Source organism: Dipodomys merriami, unplaced genomic scaffold (genome assembly GCF_024711535.1).
Source record: "Dipodomys merriami isolate MVZ:Mamm:240054 unplaced genomic scaffold, mDipMer1.0.p SCAF_50, whole genome shotgun sequence".
NCBI lineage: Eukaryota > Metazoa > Chordata > Mammalia > Rodentia > Heteromyidae > Dipodomys > Dipodomys merriami.
The window spans coordinates 10,261,174-10,284,886 of NW_027206069.1; the positions used below are offsets into that span (position 1 = coordinate 10,261,174).

General features: G+C 49.2%; 1 protein-coding gene across 4 annotated transcripts in view; it reads left to right on the top strand.

Annotated features, from left to right (window-relative positions):
• LOC138810518 (tetratricopeptide repeat protein 7B) overlaps positions 1–23,713 on the top strand; it is a 211,938-nt gene that overhangs the window by 21,111 nt on the left and 167,114 nt on the right. For 3 of the 4 annotated variants that reach the window (XM_069997742.1, XM_069997743.1, XM_069997744.1), the window contains exons 2-3: positions 1,675–1,829; positions 5,577–5,745. In XM_069997742.1, coding sequence (XP_069853843.1) covers positions 1,675–1,829; positions 5,577–5,745 — 324 coding nt within the window. Of the gene's footprint in view, positions 1–1,674; positions 1,830–5,576; positions 5,746–23,713 lie in introns of those variants that run through there. The other variant, XM_069997745.1, reaches the window with a different exon arrangement.

A 23,713-nucleotide genomic window follows, 5' to 3' on the forward strand; every position in this document is an offset into this window, starting at 1 on the left:
TTTTAGTGGTTAGTTGGAGATGTGTCTCATGAACTTTCCTTTCCACGTTGGCTTTGAACCGTGATCATCAGATCTCAGCCTCCTGAGTAGTTAGGATTACAGGCATGAGCCAATGGCACTCAGCTCTATGCAGGTGTTTTAGTGGTTCTATCTTTATAGGTGATGATCTGTGTCTGTCTGTCCTCTCTAGATATTGCCACATTGTCCTGTAGTGTTGAACATTGCTGTGGCTGCTGGTTTTCTCTCCATGTATATAGAATTTGCTCTTTTTTTTTTTTTTTTTTTTTTTTTGCTCAGCAGTCTACCTTGGCCCTGTTCTGGGGCTGGTTGGCCCTTCCCAAGACTGTAGATCTCATCTCGAGGATTTTTTTTTTTTTCGAGTGGTCCTGGGGCTTGAACTCAAGGCCTGGGTACTGTCCCTAAACTTTCTTGCACAAGGCTAACACTGTACCACTTGAGCCACAGTGCCACTTGTAGTTTTCTGGTGGTTAGTTGGGGATAAGAGTTGCATGTACTTTCTTGCCTGCGCTGGCTTTGAACCGTTATCTTCAGATCTCAGCTTCCTGAGTAGCTAGGATTACAGGCGTGAGCCACTGGTGTCCAGCTAAGAAATTATTTTAGCTTCAGAGGAAATTGAGCAGTTCTGAGGCATCTGGGCCTAGCATTTGGGGTGAACTGATGAGGAGACATAGAAAGGGCTCTTGCAGCGCTTGTCTTTGGTGCCTCCTCAGTGATTATTGTTTGAATTAATTGTAAATTGCATGTACAACAGGCAAAGCTGTTTTCCCTTGTGGGACTAGATTCTTAAATCCAGATAAAGGCGAAGTCCATTTTTGCTACTAGTTCCAGCTGAGGTCTCTCCTGCACCCCAGCAGTAATTGTTCCCATGGGTTACAGACATATCCTTCTAGACCTTTTAAAAAGGCTTTATACTATATTATAATTATGTTCTGTCCACCACAGGATTACAGACCACACACTGGTGCATGAACTGTGCTGGGTTCATTTTAGAAGAACTGCTCCTAGAGTGAGCTTGTTTTGCAAACTAACAAGTCAATGTAGACATTCACAAGGTGGTAACTACTTCAGGTAATGAATATACTCTTAAAAGTGAAAAACAAACCAAAAACACTTCCACACACATTCTGAGAAATCAGGTGTGTTTAGTTTTGACTTTTAGATAGAAAGACAGCGTGCGTTCAGGTCACCTGGACGCAGACCACAGAGAAGCACAGCTCACTGTCCGTCTCTTGCAAGTACGTCATGGTGGGTTTGGTGTAGGTTTTACTGGTCACTGTGTCTTATCCCAGGAAAGCTTTATTGTCTCCTTTCTGATCTTGAACTCTCTCCTCTGACTGTAAGAGGGTCCCCACGTAGACCCCCTTTAGACAAGGTTCTAGAAGGGCCCTGAAGGCCCTGCAGCATTGGTGCAAGGGTCCCGAGGTCTTGGTGTGGGGGTCCTGAGGCCCTTGGTGCGGGGGTCCCGAGGTCTTGGTGTGGGGGTCCAGAGGCCCTCGGTGCAGGGGTCCTGAGGTCTTGGTGTGGGGGTCCCATGGTCTTGGTGTGGGGGTCCCAAGGCCCTTGGTGCAGGGGTCCTGAGGTCTTAATGCAGGGGTCCCGAGGCTCTGGTGCTGTCCCCTGCACAGACCATCCCTGACTCCCACTTTCTTGCAGATGACATGGCAGAACTCCTCCTGGGGGAGGCGAAGCTGGAGCAGCACCTGAAGGGGCACCCCCTGCGGCAGGGGGCCAGTCCCCGAGGCCCCAGGCCCCAGCTGACTGAGGTCCGCAAGCACCTGACGGCAGCCCTGGACCGGGGGAACCTCAAGGTATTGTGGGCCTCTGGGATGAGCGGGGACTCCGGGGCGTGCTGGTGTCATCTCTGGACAGTGTGTGGCTGGAAGGAGCTCAGGGAGGAGCCTCTAGGCTGGCTGATCACCTGAGGGGCTGGAGCCCAAAGGGGTCTCGGTGAGTCTTAGTGACATCCTTCTGAGCCAGGGCACTGCTCTCTACTGATGCTCCAGACATCCCTCAGAGCTCAGCTCGATGCTTTACCCTGCTCTGGGAAAGTAGGAAGTCAATCAGGAGGTTATTAATGCACAATTTCCTGCCTCAGTCATGTTGCTGACCAGTGGCTGCTGTGGTCCAGAGCTGGTGCCAGCAGACCTGGCACCTCTTCAGTGTGGTGGGAATCAGGAACTTCCCCAGGGTCCTCATCTCCTGACCCCGGCATCTCGGGAGCTGCCCTTCTGCTTACCTGCTCTGTTTTCTGTCTCCTTGTGTGTTACTTCTTCCTCGTGGTGACCCTACCCCTCAGTGTCCACCTCTGCTTCACTTGGCCCGCTCCTTCGTGCTCTGGCCACTTCATCCTATCCCCTGGATGCTTCCACTGCGCTTCCTGCTCTCTGAGGTCACTTTCACTGAGATGGCCGCCAGCATGCCAGCCCTTCTGGCTCATCTTGTGCAACGCTCCCTCGCTCCCAGTATGAGTTTTCCCCAGAGGACAGGCAGTCAGTCTGTGGTTGGAGCTCTGGCTTCTTTTCCTTTCAGTCGATGACTTGCTGCTGTTTGTCTTCTCTTCCTGTCTTCCAGGCCTCTGGGGCTACTTCTCTGGCCTTCACTCTTCTCTGACTGCACGCTTCCGCTCCTCCCCCCTGAAAGCCAAATTTTCTTGGGCTTTACCTTCTGCATCTGTACTACAAATGTGTGTCTGCTTCCAGCTTGCCATGTCACTTCTCTGGGGGGTTCAGTTTCTGTGGGTTTGAAAGGAGTGAGGTGTACCTGACCCTCCCAGCTTCTATGTGCTCCAAGTGGGGAGCTTTCATTGGAGGTGTTCTCTGTTGTCGGGACTCCTCATTGTGTTACAGTTGAGGTCATGGTTCAGTCAGGGAGCACTTGAGCATGTAAGCTCTTCTTAACTGAGGTGCTCTGCCTGACCCTGGTGGTATAGCTGTTGATCAGCAGGAGAGGGGGCAATGGGTCCAAGGTCCATAGGACACAGGGACTGCCAGGCACCACCGAATGTTTTGCTAGGAGGTGTGAGGCAGTTCCTGCATGTTAAGGAGAGCCCTCTTGCTCATTTATTTCTCACTCCTAAACTCCTACTTTCATCTTGAAAAATGAGCCAGTTGTTTCACCAGTCACTGGGCCTCATCCTTACCAACAAGATGTTGGCAGTATAAACATTGCATTTTCAGGTTAAATCCCACAGTTTGAGTCCCAGTGCTGGATGTGAGAGCTGTGTTGTGTTGGGAAGTTACTAACCTCTTTGAACTCCCTGTTTCTCAGTTGGGTATTTCCGTTGTTCAGGATTGCTTTGAGGCTCAAATGTAGATGTTCTTTAAAACTGTGTCACCCTAGTGAGGCTATTGACTGGTATGTCGTATCTACCTAAGAACATTGCTTTTTTTTTTTTTTGGTGCCTGTCCTAGTGTTTTTGCTCAAGGCTAGCACACTACCACTTTGAGCCACAGTGCCTATTTCATTGGAGATGAGAGTTTCAGGAACTTCCCTGCTGGGGCTAGCTTTGAACTGCAATCCTCAGATCTCAGCCTTCTGAGTAGCTAGGATTACAGATGTGAGCCATTGATACCTGGCTTTCACTTGCTGTTTTTTGGCTTCTTTCACCTTATGCAGAATGTTCCAGAGTTGCATAGCTTTTGCCTGAATGTTGCCCGAGTCACCCTGGCCAGTGTGAAACTTCCTCATTCTCTGACCTTCAGCCAGCATGTTTCAAGTGACCCGAGGCTGGGTGATTGAAAGAGCATTGGAATAGGAGATGGAGAACTTGGCTTTCTGATTTAAGACAAGAAAATTGTGCTTGTCAGGAGCCAGGCAGCCTCTGTCTCTCACCACTCAGCCGTGGAGTGGCCTTGGCCTTGGCCCCGCTGCTTCCTCTCTGTACAATGCCTTGTCTGGACTCACCCAGGGAGGCCTACCAGGTGGCCATCCTGTGTCTCTGGACTTGTAATTTCCTCCAAGCTGAACGTCCATCTGCTCCTTCAATTTCCTTTTCCCTTTCTTTTTTTTTTAAACAACTGATTTATTGAATTGAAATGGTTTTGTACAGCTACTTAAAGAGAATTTAAAGAAAAAAGAACTTTTTTGTGGTAAAATACACGTAACAGAATTGTTTAGCATCTTAACCATTTTGCAGCGCACCGTTCGGTGGCTTGATGTCTTAGATGTTGTGGTGCACTCATCCCCACCATTCATCTCCAGAAATCTTTCCTCTCCCCACACGACTGTGCAGCGCTGCTGTGCTGCGCTCTGCCTGGTCACGGCTTCAGGTGGGCACTGAGAGAATTCTCCTTGGTTGCTTGCTCAAAGGAGGAAGGTATAGGAGAAGGTGATGTGTCTCTTTCTTCACCTCGCTGGCTCAGTGTCTCTTCTCTCCCCACTAGATGAGGTATGGGAGAGGAAGGGCAGAGGTCAAAGCTGGGGGGGCTGGTTTGGGGGAGCCCCAGGGAGGGGACCTGGAGGTGGTAAGTAGCTTCACAGGCTGGAATGGCTGTGGGAAAGATTTGCCCCTGGAAAGCAAACAAGCTGTGGCTCTCCACCCATCTGGAAAGCTTCTCCTGGGATTGGGTTCCAGCCCCAGGGCTTTGGCACGATCCTTCCTTCCCCACCCCCTTACCCCCACTCCAGCAGAGCGTATTTATCTTTCCTCATTCCTATGCTGATCTCTCTGGAAATGTGTGCTCTGATGCTCATGTTCTACTGATGCTCATGTTGTACTGCGGAAGCATTCCTTCTGTTCTGTGTCCAGCCCAGTCCAGGAACCTGAGGGGAGCTGCAGGGGTTGGTTGGTTGGTTGGTTTTGTTTTCTTTTTCTTTTCTTTTTTTTTTTGGGGTCCGGTCGTGGGGCCTGAATTCTGGGCCTGGGCGCTGTCCCTCAGCTCTTCAGCTCAAGGCTAGCGCTCTATCACTTGAGCCACAGCGCCACTTCCGGCTTTTTTTCTTTTTGCTTTTGTGGTGCTGAGGAATCGAACCCAGGGCCTCATGCATGCAAGGCAAGTGCTCTACCACTGAGCCACCATCCCAGCCCCTTGTTTTGTTTTCCTACACAGTTTTATTTAGGTAGAAGTGACCAGCCATGCAATTCATCCATATAAGTTATGGAGTTCCGTGGCTTCAGTGTCTACAAGAAGTTGTGCAGTCATGACTGTGATGAATTCTTGGACAAACAATAATCAAATGTGATACCATTAGCAGCCATAGGCATACACTAAATTTCTTTCTGACTCTACAGATTTGATAATTGGGTATTTCATGGAAATGGGGTCATTTGTGGCCTTCTCACTGATTATAATGATTGGGAGGTTTCTTTTTTGTGTCACTACTTCATTTTTATTATGACTGGGTAATACTCCATGTTAGGGCTCTTCCATTTTGGTGGACATTGGGTTGCTTGCATTTTCTGGCTCTTGTGAGAACACTGCTATGAACACTGTGCACAAGTTGTCCTTTGGGGAGCTGTGGGGTTTTACCTCACCAGATGGCCGGGCCGCGAGGGGGCAGCACATGTAGTACTATATGAACATTGTTTTCTTTGTCTCTTTTCGTTTTCTTTCTAGTCAGAATTCCTACAAGAATCCAATCTGATCATGGCCAAGTTGAATTATGTGGAAGGTGATTTTAAGGAAGCTCTGAACATCTATGCCCGGGTGGGCCTCGATGACTTGGCGCTGACCGCCGTCCCTCCATACAGGCTGCGGATGATTGCCGAAGCCTATGCTACCAAAGGTGAGCCTGCGTGCTTTGCCTTCTACACATGCTCCTTGGGCTGGCACAACATCCCATGGCTGACTCCTGTGCCCTTGGCTTGGTGGTGGACTTGGGTATTTCCAGCACAGCTGCCTGGGTCGGTCCATTGCACATATTGGCTAATTTTTAGCCTATCAACACATTGTTTCCTCAGAGCCTCAGCGCTGCAGTTACCACTGGAGTGAACCAAGGGCAATTATTTTGGTGAGGTTTCTTGAGAATTAAGTGTGCATCCTGAGCAGGGATTGTTCTTGGCCTTGCAAGTTACTGCACAGCATATCCAGGGACTTATATAGTCAACTGGCCACAAGATGGATCATAGTTTTATTCACTGATGCCCCCTTAGGTTAACAAAGGCCGTTGGGTTGTTCCATGACAATCATGGTGCTAGTCAGTCCTTGGTTAACTGGGTTCCTGTTCATGGGACAAAAGAAAGTGTACATCCCTAGGGCCATGGAAGTGCTCGTCAGGCTGTGTGAGAGGAAAGGTGGGGCGTGTGCGTTGTGTGGCACATCTTATTGCCAGCCCCTCCTCTGGAGCGGGTACAATCATAGCCACTTCACAGAGTTACGTATGTGGAGCCCTTCACGCGGTACTGCACATACCCAGCGCTCAGGAGGTGGAAGCTTCAAGCAAGGCAGCCAGTGGTGAACGCCAGCGATGGTGACACCTTCCCCGGGGCAAGAAAAGCATGTGTAGACTTCCAGGATGAGGGGCGCTTGGGATTGGACATCTTGAGACCTCAGGAAGTGAACAGCCAGAAGCAGTTTCTCTACTGCCTGCCACCGGCTGTGCACTCCTTGCATTGTGGCTGCCCGTAGCTGCCTAGGGTCCAGGGCCCCTGGGTAGCCCCATTGTCCAGGTCAGCAGGCTGCCCATGTGCAGCAGCGGCTTGAGGTGGCCCAGCCTGTCTGATCGACTATCAGTACTGAACAAGAGGCCTGGCCAAGGTGCACTTCTTAAAGGCTTGGTGACAGGCTTGATGGGTTTACCCAGTTCCCTGGGGATCCTCAAGGACTGCCAGGTTCATCTAATTAATCTTTAAATGCCCCTGTGGGCTAGGAAAAGATGCCATCACTCTTGACAGGCCCTTCAGGCAGGTTAGTGGGCATGGTTCATTGAGGCTGTCCCTGGGGTTCTGGGAGCATCTGCCTCTGTTTGTGTCTGAGATGTGGGGTGTGCTGGAGGCTCAGGCTCAGACACAGCTGTCCTTCTCTCTCTCTCTCTCTCTGGTGTTCCCAGCCTCCCACAGGCTGTAGGGAGCTCTGTGTGTGTGTGTGTGTGTGTGTGTGTGTGTGTGTGTGTGTGTGTGTGTGTGTGTACTCGTGCATGTGTGTTGTTTGGGAAATATTCTGGAATGAGAGCAAAGCTTCATTGGTTAATTTCTAGTCACCCTGTTGACCTGGGGCATGCTGGATATGGCAGGAGATGATTTGGTGAGTGGTGGCAGGGTTGGGGGGGGGGAGGGCTGTGTCCCTGTGTAGCACTGGAGCGCAGGTCTAAATATCAGTCTTAAGATGGCAGAATGGAGGAAGACTCTACAGCTGGTGCTGCTGGCTTAGTTTCATGGCTACCATGAAAGATGGGCAAGAAGGACAAGAGACTTGGCCCCTGAGTTTGTCCCTCATAATAGGTGGTTAGCATCAGGCCCCTGGCCACAAGTATGCATTTGGCTCACTTGCTGTTCCCAGGACGTGGCAACCATGTCATTGTGGTAAATGTTCCTGGATGTTAGTCTAGTGTTCTGGGAGCCATTACTTCTAGCCTGCTATGGTCAGGTATGTTTGCTGTGTCTTTATGCGATGCACTGAGCCCTTGTCCCTCACTCAGCTTCTCATTCTCACATCTATGGGGCCATAGAGGGCCATAGAGGGGCCAGCTGATATAGCGCCTTCATATTCTCCACAGATATTCTGTTTTTCCCAGAGAATATTCATTGGGGAGCTGCTAATGCCCCCTTTCCCTTCTCCCCTCTTAAACCTAAGTAGAGAAACTGAGGATGGGAGTAGAAGATCTGGGGAACCTGTAGCTGCTGTCATATTAGGTCAGTCAAGAGTGGAGAACTTGGCTCTGGGACAGAGGTGGAGGGCAAGACAGCCAGTAGCCACAGACGTTCTTCTCCCATGGAAAGAACTGGAACAATAAGACGATGACCATTGTCCGTACTGGACTTAGATCTGCAGGGCATGGGGGTAGCTGGAAGCTGTGTGCCTTCCTGAGATGGTCTCTGTAAATAGCCTCGATATAAGCCTCACAGTGATAAAGGGACCCAAATCCACCCACCAGGTGAGGCTGGCAGGGCGGCTCCGCCCCCCGCGGGCACTTCCTCCACCAACCCCCAGGCCTCAGTTCTCATCAGCAGCTGGCAACTGGGGCGCACACTGCAGCCCATGCCAGGGGAAAAGAAGCCATGTAGGACAAGTGGGAGCAGCGCATGTCAGGTCTGCTCACGGTTCTCCAGTGAGATGGACTTACAAGACTGTAGCCACCAGAGGAGTGAGAGACTGCAGGACATGTCAGCCGCTGGGCAGGGATGTGCATCAGGGCTTTGTCTCTGATCCAGTTGGAACTGTTGGAAGATGCCAGGACAGAAGTCAGCAGCACATAGGTGGGAAAGAGGCATGCAGGGCCACAGGAAGAGGGCGATGGGAACCGGAAAGAGCAGGTACTAAGCTTGCTGCCCAGGTTGCTCCAGAAAGTAAATGAAGGAGACATGAGCATCTCTTGTACAAATGCTCTCTCTTCCAGGGTGGAAGACTGTTCTAGAAGGGGGAAGGAACTGGGCCAGGGAGCCAGGGGCTGGGGCAGGATGAGAGGTTGTAGACAAGTGGAGAGGGAGGTTCTTGTAGGAAACTCTTCTGCCAGGCTCCATGGCTTTTGTGAGCAGGTGAATGGGGGCGACAGTCCTGTCTGCACCGTAGTGTTTCCCGTCATCGTGGGGAACGAGTGCATTCGCAGCACTTAGCACAGTGCCTGGCACGTCACAAGCACTCACTTTTCCTTATGTCCCCTGGGGCACCTTTCAGACTCCCCCGGGCATCTCCAGCTGTGGGACAGGGGAGGTGCTGGCTTTCTTCCGTGAGCATGTCGAGGCCCCAGGGGACCTGCCTTTCCGATGCAGAGCTTGGCATCGTTGAGCTTGAGGGAATTTTTTTAGGGGAGCATCACCTGGAGACTGCAGACTGGAGGGGCTCCTTAGGGCAGAGAGAACGCTCTTGATGTTGGAGTATGGGCATATCCAATGTTGAGGGTGCTGGGAGGCATTCTCCTAAGGAGGATGTTGGCAGGCGGGGCTTGGCCATGTGTCCTGGTACTTACCAGCCTTGCCCAGATGCGATCTGGTAAGATTTGAGGTCTTTTGAGTTGGGCCTTGGGTAACTGCCATAGTGAGCTGCCTGCTGAGGCCCTGGCCACTGGGAAGGAAGCTCAGAGGAGGAGAAGCCATCTGTGGGCCAGGCCCCAGGGAAGAGGGCTTGTATCTACTGCCCAGGCTTCCCCTACCAGCCAGGAGCTGGACCTGTCCTAAGAGACTGGAATTCGCCACAGGCTTCTCTTCCAAACTGTGGAGTTCACTGACCTCCTGTGCTTCTCAGAACCATGTGTACATAGGGCCAGCAGTGAGGGGGTGGTGATGAATTCTAAACTGCTCCCCTTGGAGAATGGCTCAGACTCCATCGCCCATCTCAATGCATAGAACTGACCACTTACTGCCCCTTGTGTGCGTCTGGCTGTGCTCAGAGAAGGGATGGAGGGAGAGGGCTGCCCTCCACACCGGGCTCTCAGATGAGGTACTTCTCTTTAAACAGAGGACCCACTCCCAAAACATGTGCAGCTTAGCTTTGTGTCTGCACATACCTACAGGCCTAAGCTGAGCATGCTCGGTCGTTAGGCCAGGAGACCTGAAGCATCGGCCAACAGAATGTTTTGGGAAGAGACCCTCTGGGAATGGTGCCCTGATTTCTACCAGGGCAAAGTGTGGATACACCAGCACTACACAGACAATTCACTGGTGACCGGCATTTATCAAGCATTGCTCAGTCAGTCCTGGGTGCAGGGGTGGTCTCCAAAAATGTTTGAGACAAAGTGACATGGATATTCTTCATGTGATAGGCACTTACCACTTGAAGAGTGTCATACTTCCCAAAGGCGGTCACAGATTTTCTTCCCATGCAATAGGAAGCTAAAGAGTGAGTGTATAGCTAGCTGCTCTTTTCTCCTTAGGACTAATTCTGTGTGTGTGTGTGTGTGTGTGTGTGTGTGTGTGTGTGTGTGTGTGTGTGTGTGTGTGTGTGTGTGTGTGTGTGTGTGTGTGTGTGTGTGTGTGTGTGTGTGTTTGGAATTTGAACTCTGTGTGTGTGTGTGTGTGTGTGTGTGTGTGTGTGTGTGTGTGTTTGGAATTTGAACTCAGGGCTTTGTACTTGTTAGACCAGCATGATACTGCTGAACATGGCTGGAGCTCTGCTCTTCTTCCTATGTTCATGTGCCCCGAGAAACACAGGACTGGGAGCTCCACAGTCTGGAAGAGAAGTCTGTAGAAAATTCCAGTCTCCTAGGACTGGCTCCTCAAGGGTAGGGGAAGGGCTAACTCTAAGGGCAGTGTATTTCAGGAAGAAGATGAGACCCTAACAGGGTAACTTAGGGAATGAGGCTTCTAACAGAGAGTTTGCTGTTTTACTTCAAAGCTCGTTTTTTCTATTCTGGAATAGAGTCTCTGGCATGGACTCCATCCTCGCGTCCGAGAACTGGGCGTGGTGGATTGGCTCTAGGCTGCCTGTCTCCCACCTGTGCCCAAAGTATGTGAGGGGGGAGAGGTGGGGGGGGTTAGGGGGTGGAGGGGAGGGGCACAGGTCCTTTCTGCTGCTTCCCTAGGCATGGACAGATGGAAGGATCTGAGCCAGGTGACTCCTTTGCTGGCTTCAGGCCCAGCACGTCTACCCGGACTTGACTTTGGAGGCTTCTCATTCACATGTGCTGGTAGGAGCTGCCTGGGGTGGCAAGGACAATGCTGAGAGGTCATGAGCCCACTTTGGGGTTCAGGGGCTGCTGGGGATTGTAGGAAGGTTGAGCCGAGGTGAGTTACCTTGTCATACTCTTGCCTAGCCCCAGCCAGCTGCTTCTTAGGTAAACAGCTGTGTCCACTGCAGAGGGTGCAAAGGGGGCTGTGAAAAGCAGGGCTTTGGGGCACCAGGCCACAGCCTGTGCCTTTGGCATATGCAAGGGGGTGCGGGGCACAAAGAATGTACGGACAATTGACCTCAAGCCAGGCTAAAAACTATTGGGTTGGATACCATGGCTCATGCCTGTAATCCCAGCTGTCTGGGAGACGGAGATTGGGAGAATTGCACTATGAAGCCACCTCAGGCAAAAAGTTGGCAAGACCCCATGCCAGTCAATGGAATTGGGCATAGTAGTGTGTGCCTGTCATCCCTCTACATGGGAGGCATAAGTGGGAGAATTGCGGCCGGCTAGTCCAGGCATAAATGTGAGCCTTATAAACAACATAACTAAACAAAGAAGTCTGAGAGCATGGCTCAAGTGGTAGGGCACTTTAGAAAGTACAAGGTTCTGGGCTGGGAATGTGGCCTAGTGGGAGAGCGCTTGCCCAGCATGCCTGAAGCCCTGGGTTTGAGTCCTCAGCACCACACACACAGAAAAAGCCGGAAGTGGCATGTGGCTCAAGTGGTAGAGTGCTAGCCTTGAGCTAAAAGCAGCTCAGGGACAGTGCCCAGGTCCTGAGGTCAAGCTTCAGGACGGGCATAAATAAAAAAATAAACCAAAAAAGAAAGAATTCACACTTGACCACTGCCAAACAAAAAAACAACAACAAAAAATCCCTTTTGTAGTTCTGCCAAGATGTCTTTATTTGTAAGTTAAAAAAATACCAACCCCAAGTGATCTGAGTGGCAGCTGGATTTGGGGTTCAAAGACACACATTCTTTCTCTCTGCTTCTTGGGGCACCTTCTCTCCAGTTCCCGGCTTAAGCTGCATGTCTGTGGAGCAGCTCCAGACTCTCAGGCTCAGCCAGGTTCTAGGCTGATGTACAGCAGCAACGCCTGCCGTGACCCACTTCAGCCCCGACAGAGGTTCACAGTAGTGGCTCTCCTCACCACGCCCAGCCCCCTTGGTTCCCGGCCTTCTGAGAGCCTTGGGAGCAGGTGAATGGTAGAGGCATGGAGCCTCGAGGGCATCAGCTCTGGAGTATGGAGGACTCTGGAGGAAGAAGGCCTCCCCATTCTGGCCTCAGAGTGTGGGAGTGGACAGTGGACACTACACAAAGTCCACATCCACAGGTTTTAGCAGGATTCACATCAGCCTCACAGTGAGGAAGCCATGTGACCAGGGACTGAAATGAGCCACAGCAAACCTTTCCCCTCTATAAGCTGGTTTTTTTTTCAGACATTTGCTAACTAACGCAACCTGTTGCCTTCCTTTCTGCAGTATGAAGGCCCAGCTTCCTATCATTCTGACCAACATCTAGGGCTGAGAATGTGGCCTAGTGATAGAGTGCTTGCCTAGCATGCGTGAAGCCCTGGGTTTGATTCCTCAGTACCACATACACAAAAAAAGCAGGAAGGGACACTGTGGCTCAAGTGGTAGAACACTAGCCTTGAGCAAAAGAAGCTCAGAGACAGTGCTCAGGCCCTGAGTTCAAGCCCCAGGATAGGCTATAATAATAATAATAATAATAATGATGATGATGATGATGATAATGATAATGATAACATTTGCTCTTTTGTTGTATGATCTCTGTATTGTATTGGCTATTTGGAAAATAATGGAAAGGCACTTGCATATGTTACTATTATAGGTATGGGCTGCCCTGAGCGGTGGATGCTTGGCTTTGTGTCTGTGGAGCCCTGTCCGAAGTGCAGGTGTGAGCTGGGGGCTTTTGAATGCACTTGTCTGAGACACTCCTGTGCCGTGGGAGGGGCCGAGAGGTCCAGTTTGAGGGGAGCTGGGGTTCCATCTCCAGCACGCATGCTCTTTCTGCTCCACAGAGCTGCCCTCCACGGCAGCCGTGGTTCATTTGGAGTGGGCCTGCCGATGTCCCATGACACCAGTGGAATGTGTTCCGATTCCATTCTGTGACGTGTAAGTAATTTCATTAGTCACTTTACAAAACAAAAAAACAAAAACCTACTCTCAGAGTCCTGGAAGACGAAATAAGACAGAGCAGGAAGATGCTTTGAAATATGTAGATGAGGTCAGTTTAAGGGGCTTTGTGTCGTGTGACTTCAGTACAGCCTTGGCCTCCCACCCATACTGACAGCCCACGCCCACACCGCTAGATGTGGCGCTTCTACCTGTCCCTGGGTACTTCTCTTGTCCCCTCCCCTACAGTGATATTTTTTTTTGTTCTTAATATAGACACGACACATGTGCATTATATAAAACCCAGCCATGCAAACAAATCAAGAGAACATAAAAATAACTGTTTCCAACTCCATGGACGCAGGTGCTGCTAGCACTTCCTGCATCTTCTCCCAGACCTTTCCTGCACTTGCCATATGTGTGAATTTTAAAATAAGAATGGGAATTTTTTTTAAAACCACGTATACTCTTTTGTGAGCTGCTTTTTCCCCTTGATCAGAGATCTCAAACGTTTTCCATGATGGTAAATATATTTTATTCATTTTTAGAAGCGATACACTTTTTTGTTGTACGGATGAGGTGTGATTTATACACTCCTGAGACAGATGTGGAGTTTTTGGGTTTTTTTCATTGTTACACATGGGCTGTGATGAACATCTTCCTAACTTGAGCTTTTGTGCTCCTTCCTCATGATATGCATAGGAGAACTTTCCAGAAATGGAGTTCCTGTGTCAAGAAAGAAGTCTTTCTGGATTGCCCTCTGGCTTGGTTGTCCGTTTTCATTTTGTCTTGGACACAGAACTCTACTAGGACTTGAACTCAGGCCTCCTACACTCAGCCTTTTTGTTCATTGCTGGTCCTCTGCCACTTGGGCCATCCTGCTTGTGTGGTGAAGGCTTGGTCCCCGCTGGCACCATGGGGGGACATAGCAGAAGTGGGAGGGGCCTGGTTGGAGGAAGTGAGTCATCAGGGCCCCCGGAAGGATCCACTTCTCTCTCCCCTCTGCATCTTGGCCACCCCAAGGTGAGCATTTCTGCTCTTTTAGACCCTCTGCCATGATGCCCCCGTGAGAAGCCATATGACCAGGAACTGAAAAGGAAGCCACAGCAAACCTTTCCCCTTTATGAGTTGGTTTTTCTCAGGTGTTTGTTACAGCAGCAACAAGTGAACTAACACTACCTGTTGCCTTCCTTTCTGCGGTACGATGGCCCGGCTTCCTATCACTCTGACCAACGATGAATGGAAGCACTTTGCCTTGAAAAATTAACATTTGCTCTTTTATTGTATGATCTCTGCATTGGCTATTTGGAAAATAATGGAAAGATACTTGCATATTTTAATATCATATGCACCTTCATTTAAGAATATTGAATATAATATCAGGCAACATACTACCACTTGAACTAGTTAACCATGGTTAAGGTGTGTGTGAATGTAAGTATATAGGTATGTATATATGTATATGTATATATACTTATATATAAACACTTAAAATTGTATATACAATGAGATTATGCTACATATATTATCTTTTTGTGTGTCTGCTAGCACTGTGGCTTTAACTCAAGGCTTTGCAATATCTCTTGGCTTGCTTGTTCAGGATTGGTGCTTTACCACTTGAGCCACATCTCCAGTTCAGCATTTTTGCTGAACTTTTCTGAACAAACTTTTCTGCCCAGGCTGTCTTCAGATCACAGTTGTCTGGTTCTCAACCTCTGGAGCTAGGATTCCAGATGTGAGTCACCAGGAGCAGGCTGGATATATACATAATTTTTTTCTGTTCTTCTATCCATTAAACAGCTTTCTATTTCCTCTTCCAGCTCCTGACAGCCATGATTTCATTTTTTAATGTATGATTTTGACTACATTAGGTATGTCATATAAGTAGTGTCATGCAGTATTGTCTTTTTGTGAAATATATAATGTTGTCAAAAGAATGGACATGGCTTGTGTCAGAATTTACTTGTATAATGTTACAGCTTGTGTCAGACTTTGCTTCTGTTTTAAGGATTAATAGTATTCCACTGTATGTATCTACTACATTTTCACTTAATTTGTGACCAAATATGTGATCCTATCTGGAAAAATGTCCCATGTACACTGGAGAAAAATGTGTTTACTCTTCTCAGGTAGTGACTAAATACGTCCATTAGATCTGATTGGCTAATGGTGTTGTTTCCGTCTTTTTTCCTACTTCCCTCGGTTCTGTTCATTATTGAGAGAAGCATTGACATGGACAACTATTATTTAGAACTACATTTTCCTGTTTTTGAACTCAGGACCTGGTCACTTTCCCTGGGCTTTTGTGCTAAATGCTAGTGTGCTACCAATGGAGCCACAGCTCCACTTCCAGCATTTGTGGTAGTTTATTAGAGATAAGAGCCTCCTGGATTTTCCTGCCTGGGCTGGCTTTGAAAGGCAATCCTCAGATCTCCGTTCCAGAGTAGCCACCAGCACCCATTTTTGGTTGCATTTCAAACTTCTTTTCTACCAATTGATTGGAGAATTGAGATGCACGCGTGTTTGTTGGGATCTGCTTCTTCATATGGCTTTATTGCTGTCCAAGCTCCCTTTCATCTCACATTGCGGGGCAGGGGTACTGGTAATCTGTGTACCTCAGAGTTTCTTCATTTCTCCTTCTCTTTCCAAGGCCAGCTTTATCAGATAAGGCTTCTTGACTGACAGCTTATCTCTTTCAGCACTTTACTTGTATTGAGCCACTACATTTTGGCCTCCAGAGTTTCTGATGAGGTAGCTATTGATAATCTTGATTGAGAATCCTTTGTATGTGAAGAGTTGCTTCTCCTGGTTTTTGTCTTTCCTAAGTTTGATGATTTGGTGTCTCTTTCAGCTTACATTATTTAAAGTTGGTTGAGATTCTTGGATATTTGTATTCATATCTTTCATTAAATGGGTGAAATCTTCGATCTTTGGAGGGCGCTGTTTGCTTACTTTAGCATAGATGTGCTTGTGCTGAACTAGCTGTAATCTCCCATGAACCCCCTCTCTGGAAGTTGCAAACCTTTAATAGGCTCTAGAGTTGCATATTGCACCTATGTTGTTGTTGTCTCCTGGGCTTCCTACTCTACCATCTCTCAAGGATCCTCAGTTTACAGCTGTGTGTGTGTGTGTGTGTGTGTGTGTGTGTGTGTGTGTGTGTGTGTGTGTGTGTGTGTGTGTGTGTGTGTGTGTGTGTGTGTGTGTGTGTGTGTGTGTGTGTGTGTGTGTGTGTGTGTGTGTGTACTCTACCATCTCTCAAGGATCCTCAGTTTACAGCTTTGTGTGTGTGTGTGTGTGTGTGTACTCTACCATCTCTCAAGGATCCTCAGTTTACAGGTGTGTGTGTGTGTGTACTCTACCATCTCTCAAGGATCCACAGTTTACAGGGGTGTGTGTGTGTGTGTTTGTGTGTGTGTATGTGCGTGCTGGTCCTGATGTTTGAACCCAGGGCCTGGGCATTTTCCCTGAGCTATTTTTGCTCAAGGCTTGTGCTCTAGCACTTGAGCCACAGCTCTACTTCCGGCTTTTTGATGGTGAACTGGAGATAAGAGTCTCACGAACTTTCCTGCCCAGGCTGGCTTTGAACCATGATCCACAGATCTCAGCCTCCTGCATAGCTAGGATTACAGGCATGAGCCACTGGTACCTGGCTCTTCTGACCCCTTATATTTTAGCATAGATATAAGGTGGTGCAGGACAAATTTGAACAGGCATTATTTTGAATCTGTAAGTAAATTGGGGGAATATTGTCATCTTAACAATATGAGTTCTTCTAGTCCATAAGTATGCCTTCCTTCATTTCAAGTGTTTTATAGTTGTTGTTTCTTTGTTTACCAGTTTCCATTCCTTTCTTCACTTTGTTCTGTCTCTTATTTTTGATATTATACATCGAGTTGCTTTCCTAATTTAATTTCAAGAGTGTTTATTGCTATAGAAATACAGCTCATTTTGTAACCTGTATGCTTACAGAACTCATTTATCAGCTCTTAATATATTTTTAAAAATTTATTTCAGGTTTTCTATATTTAATTTATCATGTGCAGATAAAGATAGTTTACTTCTTTCCAATCTGGATCACATAGTTTCTTTTTGTGGCCTAATGGCACTGGCTAGTGCCATACCTCCAGTATGACATTGAGCAGAAGTCTGCACATAGGTAGCCTTACTTTAAGGGGAAAGCCTTCCATCTTTAAGTATTAAGCATGATGCTACCTGTTAACTTTCCATACGAATCCTTATCAACCTTAAGAAGTTTTCTTCTAGTTGGCTGTTTATTTTTCAATCACTAGATGTTAAGGTATTATCAAGTACTTGACATTTGTGTGCTTCATTCTTTCAATATAATGTTTTACATTTGTTGGATTCCATGTAAAACTCACCTTGCATTTTTGGGCTAGCTCTCATTTGGTTGATATCTATATCTATATCTATATCTATCTATATATATATTTATAAAATCTGCATTATATGTAGCTAGGTTTGATGTGCCAATATTTTGTTGAGGATTTTGACATCTGCATTCATGATGGATATTGGTAATTTTCCTGTGATGTCTTTGGCTTTGGTACCCTGTAATACTGTTATGGGGTAAACCGAAATGTTCTCTCTTCTATATTTTGGAAGAGTATATGACGGATTTGTGAAAGTTTATAGAGTTAATTTTTCTAGGTCATTCGGTATATTCACAATTGGTAATTCACAATTCACCAATTGAATCTGCTTAAGACTCAGCTTTTTTTGTAGCTCTTTTCTAGTTACTAGTTCAATATCTGATTACGATGTTTTCTTTTAAAAAAATTAGCTTATATTAGCTATATAGGCAGATTGCATTGTTACCTTTCCACACGTTTAAAAAGTATTCCAATTTCTCTATTGTCGTGAGAGATTTTTAAAGCCTTACTTTCTACATTCTGTGTGGTAGAGGATTACAGGTGTGCACCACTCTGCCTTGCCTATGTGGTATCTTTGATTTGGAATCCCATGCTTCTTGATCATGGCAAACAGCCCTGGCCATAACACTAGTTGTATTTAGTTAGTTCCAGTTTCAGAGTTGATGACTTAAAAGATTGCCTCTGTTCTGTTCTTCAGTAACAATTGGATGTCAATACATGTCCCAGGCAAGAGGAGGTAGTGGCAGGAAGCTGAAGGGCAGGAGAGAGAAGCCCTTCTTTTCTTTTTTTTGGTTAGTTATGGGGCCTGAACTCTGGGCCTGGGTGCTGTCCCTCAGCTCATCAGTTCAAGGCGAGCGCTCTTCCACTTGAGCCACAGCGCCACTTCTGGATTTCTGCAGACACATTGTGGCCAGCTGCCATCACAGAAAGGCTCCTCTCTGATCTTAGCTCCTAGGCAATGGCTCCCGCCGTAAGTTCTTTAAGATCTCCCTCCTCCTCGTGTCCCTCCCACCTCTGTGAGAGAATTTCTGCTATGCTGAATGCTTTCCCTCTTTTTCTCTTTCGTTCTATACGTCAGATCCCTTTACTTGGAAGAACTAGATGCTTTCTTTGTTCTCACTGGGTGCTAACAGACTCCAGTGATCCACCTAAAGCCTAGATTCCAAATATAGAGGGCTGTATGGAGGCCAGACTCCAGAAGCATCGGGCGCAGCAGCACGCTATGGGGACAGGTTGTGTGGCAGTGGCGTTGGCGTGCAAGGTGAAAGAGGGAAGAACGAAGGTGACCCAGCTTTCAGTTGAGCTCACTGGGCCGGGAAGGAGGAGTGGAATTTCCTCAAAGAGAGCAGATTGAAGTTGAAATAGTAAACTCCGTGTCCAGTAGAGGGCGCTGTCCTAGAACCCATCCGAATTGTGGGGTTGCTGCTCACCCTGAGGGTGCCTAGGCTACTGGTTTCTTGGTCAGGATTCAGGAGCCACTGAAGCTCATGCAGAGAACCATGGTGAGTGAGGAGGCAAGGACGGAGCTTGGACCCTTCCGTGTCCACCAAGTACCTGGCCTGCCACCAGAGTCACACTTCTAGCCTGGTGTTACAGGGCCTGAAACACACAAGCATTGCATTTGTGTATGCTCAGCAAAGGTGACTAAGGTGGTTGGTGAAGGCCTGGGTCAGGACAAGACAAGCCGAAGTAAATGTGCCATGGCAAAGCCCACATGGAGGTAATGGAGTTGATCCTCCCCTAACCCTCTCCCGAAATGTCCTCTTTTCTCTTATGCTTGAAGCTCAGGTTCCCCAAGAGTCCTCCTGGTAACTACAGCCAGTCTAGGCATGGCCACACATTTCTCCAGATTTCTGCACAATACGTCCCAGTCTTGCCAGGCTGGCCACATGTCCTGTTGTGTCCCGCCCACACTCACTCCAGGCTGCCTGCCCACTTGCCCACCCACCTGCTCTTTCCCCTTCCAGTGCACTCCCCCCCCCCACCTTCCTCCTCCCCTGCTCTGCCCCCAGCCTTCCATTCAGACCTCACCAGCTCAGGATCCCCCCCTGTTTCTAGCCAGCACCACCTAGTTTGGTGCTTGGGTTTTGTTTAATTGTTTTCCATGGTATTTACTTCTCTCAGACTAGATTATAGACTAATTCATGAAGCCGGAAGATACAGGGCCAGCTCTGGGCCCCCCAGTGCTGCCTCTTGTCTAAGCTGTCCCTCCTGCGCTGGCACAAGGACTGTGCCTGCCACGTGGAGGGCGCTTACAATGAGACCACTCTTTACACATTTGCTCTGCTATCCGAGGGTACGCCACTGAAGAGAAACTGCCCAAGTTGCTTAACACTCAAGTAGCTTACGGAAAAGTGTGGGGTTTTCATTCTCCATGCCTCTTATGTTTAGATGACAATGAACTCTGGCCTGCTACGAAGCCAGACTTGTCTCTCACTCTCTCCTGGCCACCCTCACCTCTAGGGCAGGTCACCTGTTTGTTGTTGGCCTCTTGGTTCTACTGATCCTGACTCACCTGGCTTTGAAAGCCAATGACCCTCTGGGCTTCCTGAACCTAGCTGTCTCCCCTCAGCCACACGTGTGTTTGCATTCCTGCAAATCTCCTTGGGGCCTAGATGCACACACAGCTGGCATGGTCACCTAGTCCTGGCTCTTGTTTTGTATTTTAGGGCCAGGATGCTTGATTCCTACCTAGCACAGTGCTTGTTCTATCTAAATCATGGCTGGCGTTCATTTTCTTCCCCCAAATGTTCCCGATGCAGTGGGAATGAAAAAAGCATCCATATTTGGAAAGCTCTGAGCGCTCTCGGGGGCGGGAGCAGAGCACAGACTGTTCCGCCGAGAAGGAGGAGGTTGAGTGTGGCTCAGAGTGAGACTCTCCTGAGTGGGCTGGGAAGGGTGCAGAAGAGCAGGAAGCTGTAGGCTGGCCCTGGCCGGGGCCCTGGCCCGGCTCCCTGCACACTGCCCTGACCCATGAACAGGCAACAGAAGGCAATTATCTTCAAGGCCTGCTGCAGCCGCTCAACACGGAAGCACTTGGGTTTATGCAGTGGCTTCTGTGGTTTATGCAATGGCTTCTGTGTGCCAGGTTCTAGAGTAGCATTATTAATTATAATAATTAGTATTAATCACAGCATTAGAAATCCTTGTCAAACCCCGTTCTAAGCACTTGCCCCTTAGTCATGGATGGGTAGGGTCTCCCCTTAACGGGGCTCACCAGGGTGGATCCCCACGTCCAGCCCCTTTCCGGGCCGCGTCACTTTGCAGTAGCGGATTTTTCCAGGTGTTGGGGCGGCACTCAGTTGCCTGCAGTCGGCCGTGGTGGACAGTGCAGGAGGTTCGAGGAAAAGCCTTTCCCTACACTGCAGACTGCCCTCGGCTTCCGTGACTGACGGCAGGGCGCTTGGGAACTTGGCCTTGTTGGGAACCTGGAATTCCTCCCTCCCGAGGCGAGTGGAGAAGCCGCCTTGGCCCGGAGACCCCGCCCCAGCCCCGGGTCGCCGTGCAGCGCCGCCGGGCCGCCGCCAGGGGGCGCGGGAGCCGCATCCTGGCTCGGGCTGCGCGCTGTGGCCGACGCATGCGCGGGGCCGACTCCCACCCCCTCCCGCGGCGCCTGCGCGACCCCCGGCGTCCCCTCGCCCCCGGCACCGAGCCTCCCCGCATCCCGGGCCCCCCTCTGTCCCCTTGCCGTCCCCCCCTCCCCGAGGCCCGCCGTTACTACTGGCCATCCCTGAAATTAGGTTCATCGCGTGATTGAACTCAACGGCGGACACGGGGGAGGAAGGTGACCGGCCCGCCGTCTTGATCCACGGGATCGGGATCAGGGTCTCCCCGGGCCGCCGTCTTGATCCACGGGATCGGGATCGGGGTCTCCCCGGGCCGCCGCCTGTCCGTGGGATCGGGATCGGGGTCTCCCCGGGCCGCCGCCTGTCCGTGGGATCGGGATCGGGGTCTCCCCGGGCCGCCGCCTGTCCGTGGCGTGTCCGCGCGTGGGTCATTCTGATGAAGGACGCGAGCGGCGCGCTCTGGTCGCCGAGCCGGGCAGAAAAGCCCCGAGGTGCAGTTCTTGGTAGCTTTTATTTCTTTTGTCGGCCCTGGGACTTGAACCCTGGGCCTGAGCGCTGTCCCTCAGCTCTTCAGCCCAAGGCAAGCACGCTACCACAGAGCCACTTCCGGTTTTCTGGTGGTTGATTGGAGATAAGAGTCTCACGGTCTATCCTGCCGGGGCTGGCTTTGAACCGCGATCCTCAGATCTCACAGGCGTGAGCCACGGGCGCCCTGCTCTCTTGGTAGCTTCTTTATTCAGGGTTTCAAGTGGCATGGCCTTAGCCCAAGCTTTATAAATTGGGTGTCGGCAAATGACCATGCCTCTGGGTGCCATCTTGCAGCTGCAGGCCAGACAAGAGCTGGCAGAAAAAAAAAAAGTCTCCTTTTCTTGGAGCCGGTGTCTGGTCTTCCCAGACAGCACCTTGGATCAGGAGTCAGGATTGTTCCACCAACTGCCACTGTGTGACTCTGGACAAATCATGAACCCTTTCTGAACTTACCATTTCCCATCTACGGTTGGATTATTGAGCTCCATTCTGTTCCCTGGAGAAACTGCTTTTCAGTTGTTGCAAGGTTGAGATCTCTGAGGCAGCGGGGTTAGGGGGTACAGAGGATAGTGTTCTAGAAAAGTCCCGGTGTGGAGAGGAAGGGGGTGAGAGGGATCAAAGTGGGTCATGGCAGTCCTTGCAGTGTGCCAGCTTTTGCCCCAGTGGCAAAGTTAGACAATACGGCCGGGGTGTTTTGGGGCCATCATGGGGTAGAGATCCCCGGGAGCCTTCTGCTGGCTCTTATCTCCAGCTCTGATCTCCGAGCCCCTTCCTGATCTAGAGTTAATGATTGCTCCAGCCGTGGAGGTGCTGCGGATTGCTGCTCCTCTCAGGTTGCCTGTCAGAGCTTCCTGTTTATATTTAGATGGTGTAAGAGGAGTCCTCTCTCTGCCACAGACCCACATTCACATTTAATGTTATTTGCCTTTATAGGCTTATCATTGGTTCTCTTCTTGCAAGCAGCAAGGTCCAGAGGAACTTTGGAGAACAGGAGGCTTAGGTGAAGGTCTCCTGAGGTGTGTCCCTAATTATTCAGGGAATCACTGCCATTTTTATTGTTCGAGAAGGCCTTTCTCCTCAGTGTCACTAGAGGTGGCTGCTCTAAGCAGCTCGGATGTAGCCAGAGCCCGGTGTGCAGTGGCTGCTCATTGGGCTCTGATGGAGTGAGCAAGGACAGACACTGGCGGCCAATTCCCTTGGGGGAATTGGCTGCACCAGGGCCCTCTTTGCACTGTAGGGGGCATACTAGTGCGGAATCCTCTTTTCTCTGGGAGCAAGAGCGAAGACCAGAGTGACATGGTGTCATATATAAGGTAGCGGCTGTGCTAATGTTCTCACCAGGTAGTGGGGACTGGGTGGTGGCTGTTTACTCCACCACTTCACACACCCCTTCCCCATAAAAAAGGGAGAGATGATCATCGGCCCCAGGAGAGTGCAAGTCCATGTGAGCAGTTTCCACCCAGCCACTGATGTTTTGTGCATGCAGACACTGGCTCAGCTTTGCGGGGTTTTTTTTAATTAAAATTTTTTTTATTATGAAAATACAGAGGGGTTACAATTACATGAGCAAGGCAATGGGTACATTTCTTATCAAGATCGTTGCCTCCTCCCTTGTTTGCCCTTCCCATCCCTGCCCTCCCATCCCCCACCCCAGCCTTGCAGTTTATGCTCCTGCTCATCCAAGCCACAGAGGGGATGTGGGGGTTCAAATCCAGCTTGGTCTCAAAAGCCCACACATTTTTCACTTCTAGCTGTTTCACCCAGTAGGTTGGCAGTGACTGTAGGTACCGATTCTTCCAATGAAGATTGAACATAATGTAACAAAACAGGATCTATCCTGAATTGAAAATGTATGTCTACACAAGAATGAGCATGTGAATGCTCAGAGCAGGATTCTCCAGGCTCTAAAAAAAGGGGTAACAACCCAAATGTCCGGCAACTAACGTTGATAAGCATGTGTAGTATTTCCATTCAGCAGTACATTATTGGGCAATAAAAAGGAATGAAGTTTTGGGACTAAAGTGTAGTCATACAATAGTGTAAATATACTGAATTGAGCTTTGTGAGATTCACTTCAGTTTCTTAAAAAAAGAATTAGCTTCTTACATACTTGCTACTCTTGTATGGTAAATCCAGTCGGCGAGATACAGAGAAGCCACATTTTGAGAGGTTGAATCTGGAGTCTTTATTAGAAAGCCGGTGACTGACAGATGGATTCTTGTTGCAACTACACTTAACACTGTCAGAAAATGAGCCATGAGAGCGAGAGAGGAAAGAAAAAGCAGAAAAACAGTACCAACACACCAGAGATCAGCTCCAACAGAGAGCTGAAGTGGGCGCCATGCTGACCGGAAGTGCCAGGAGATACA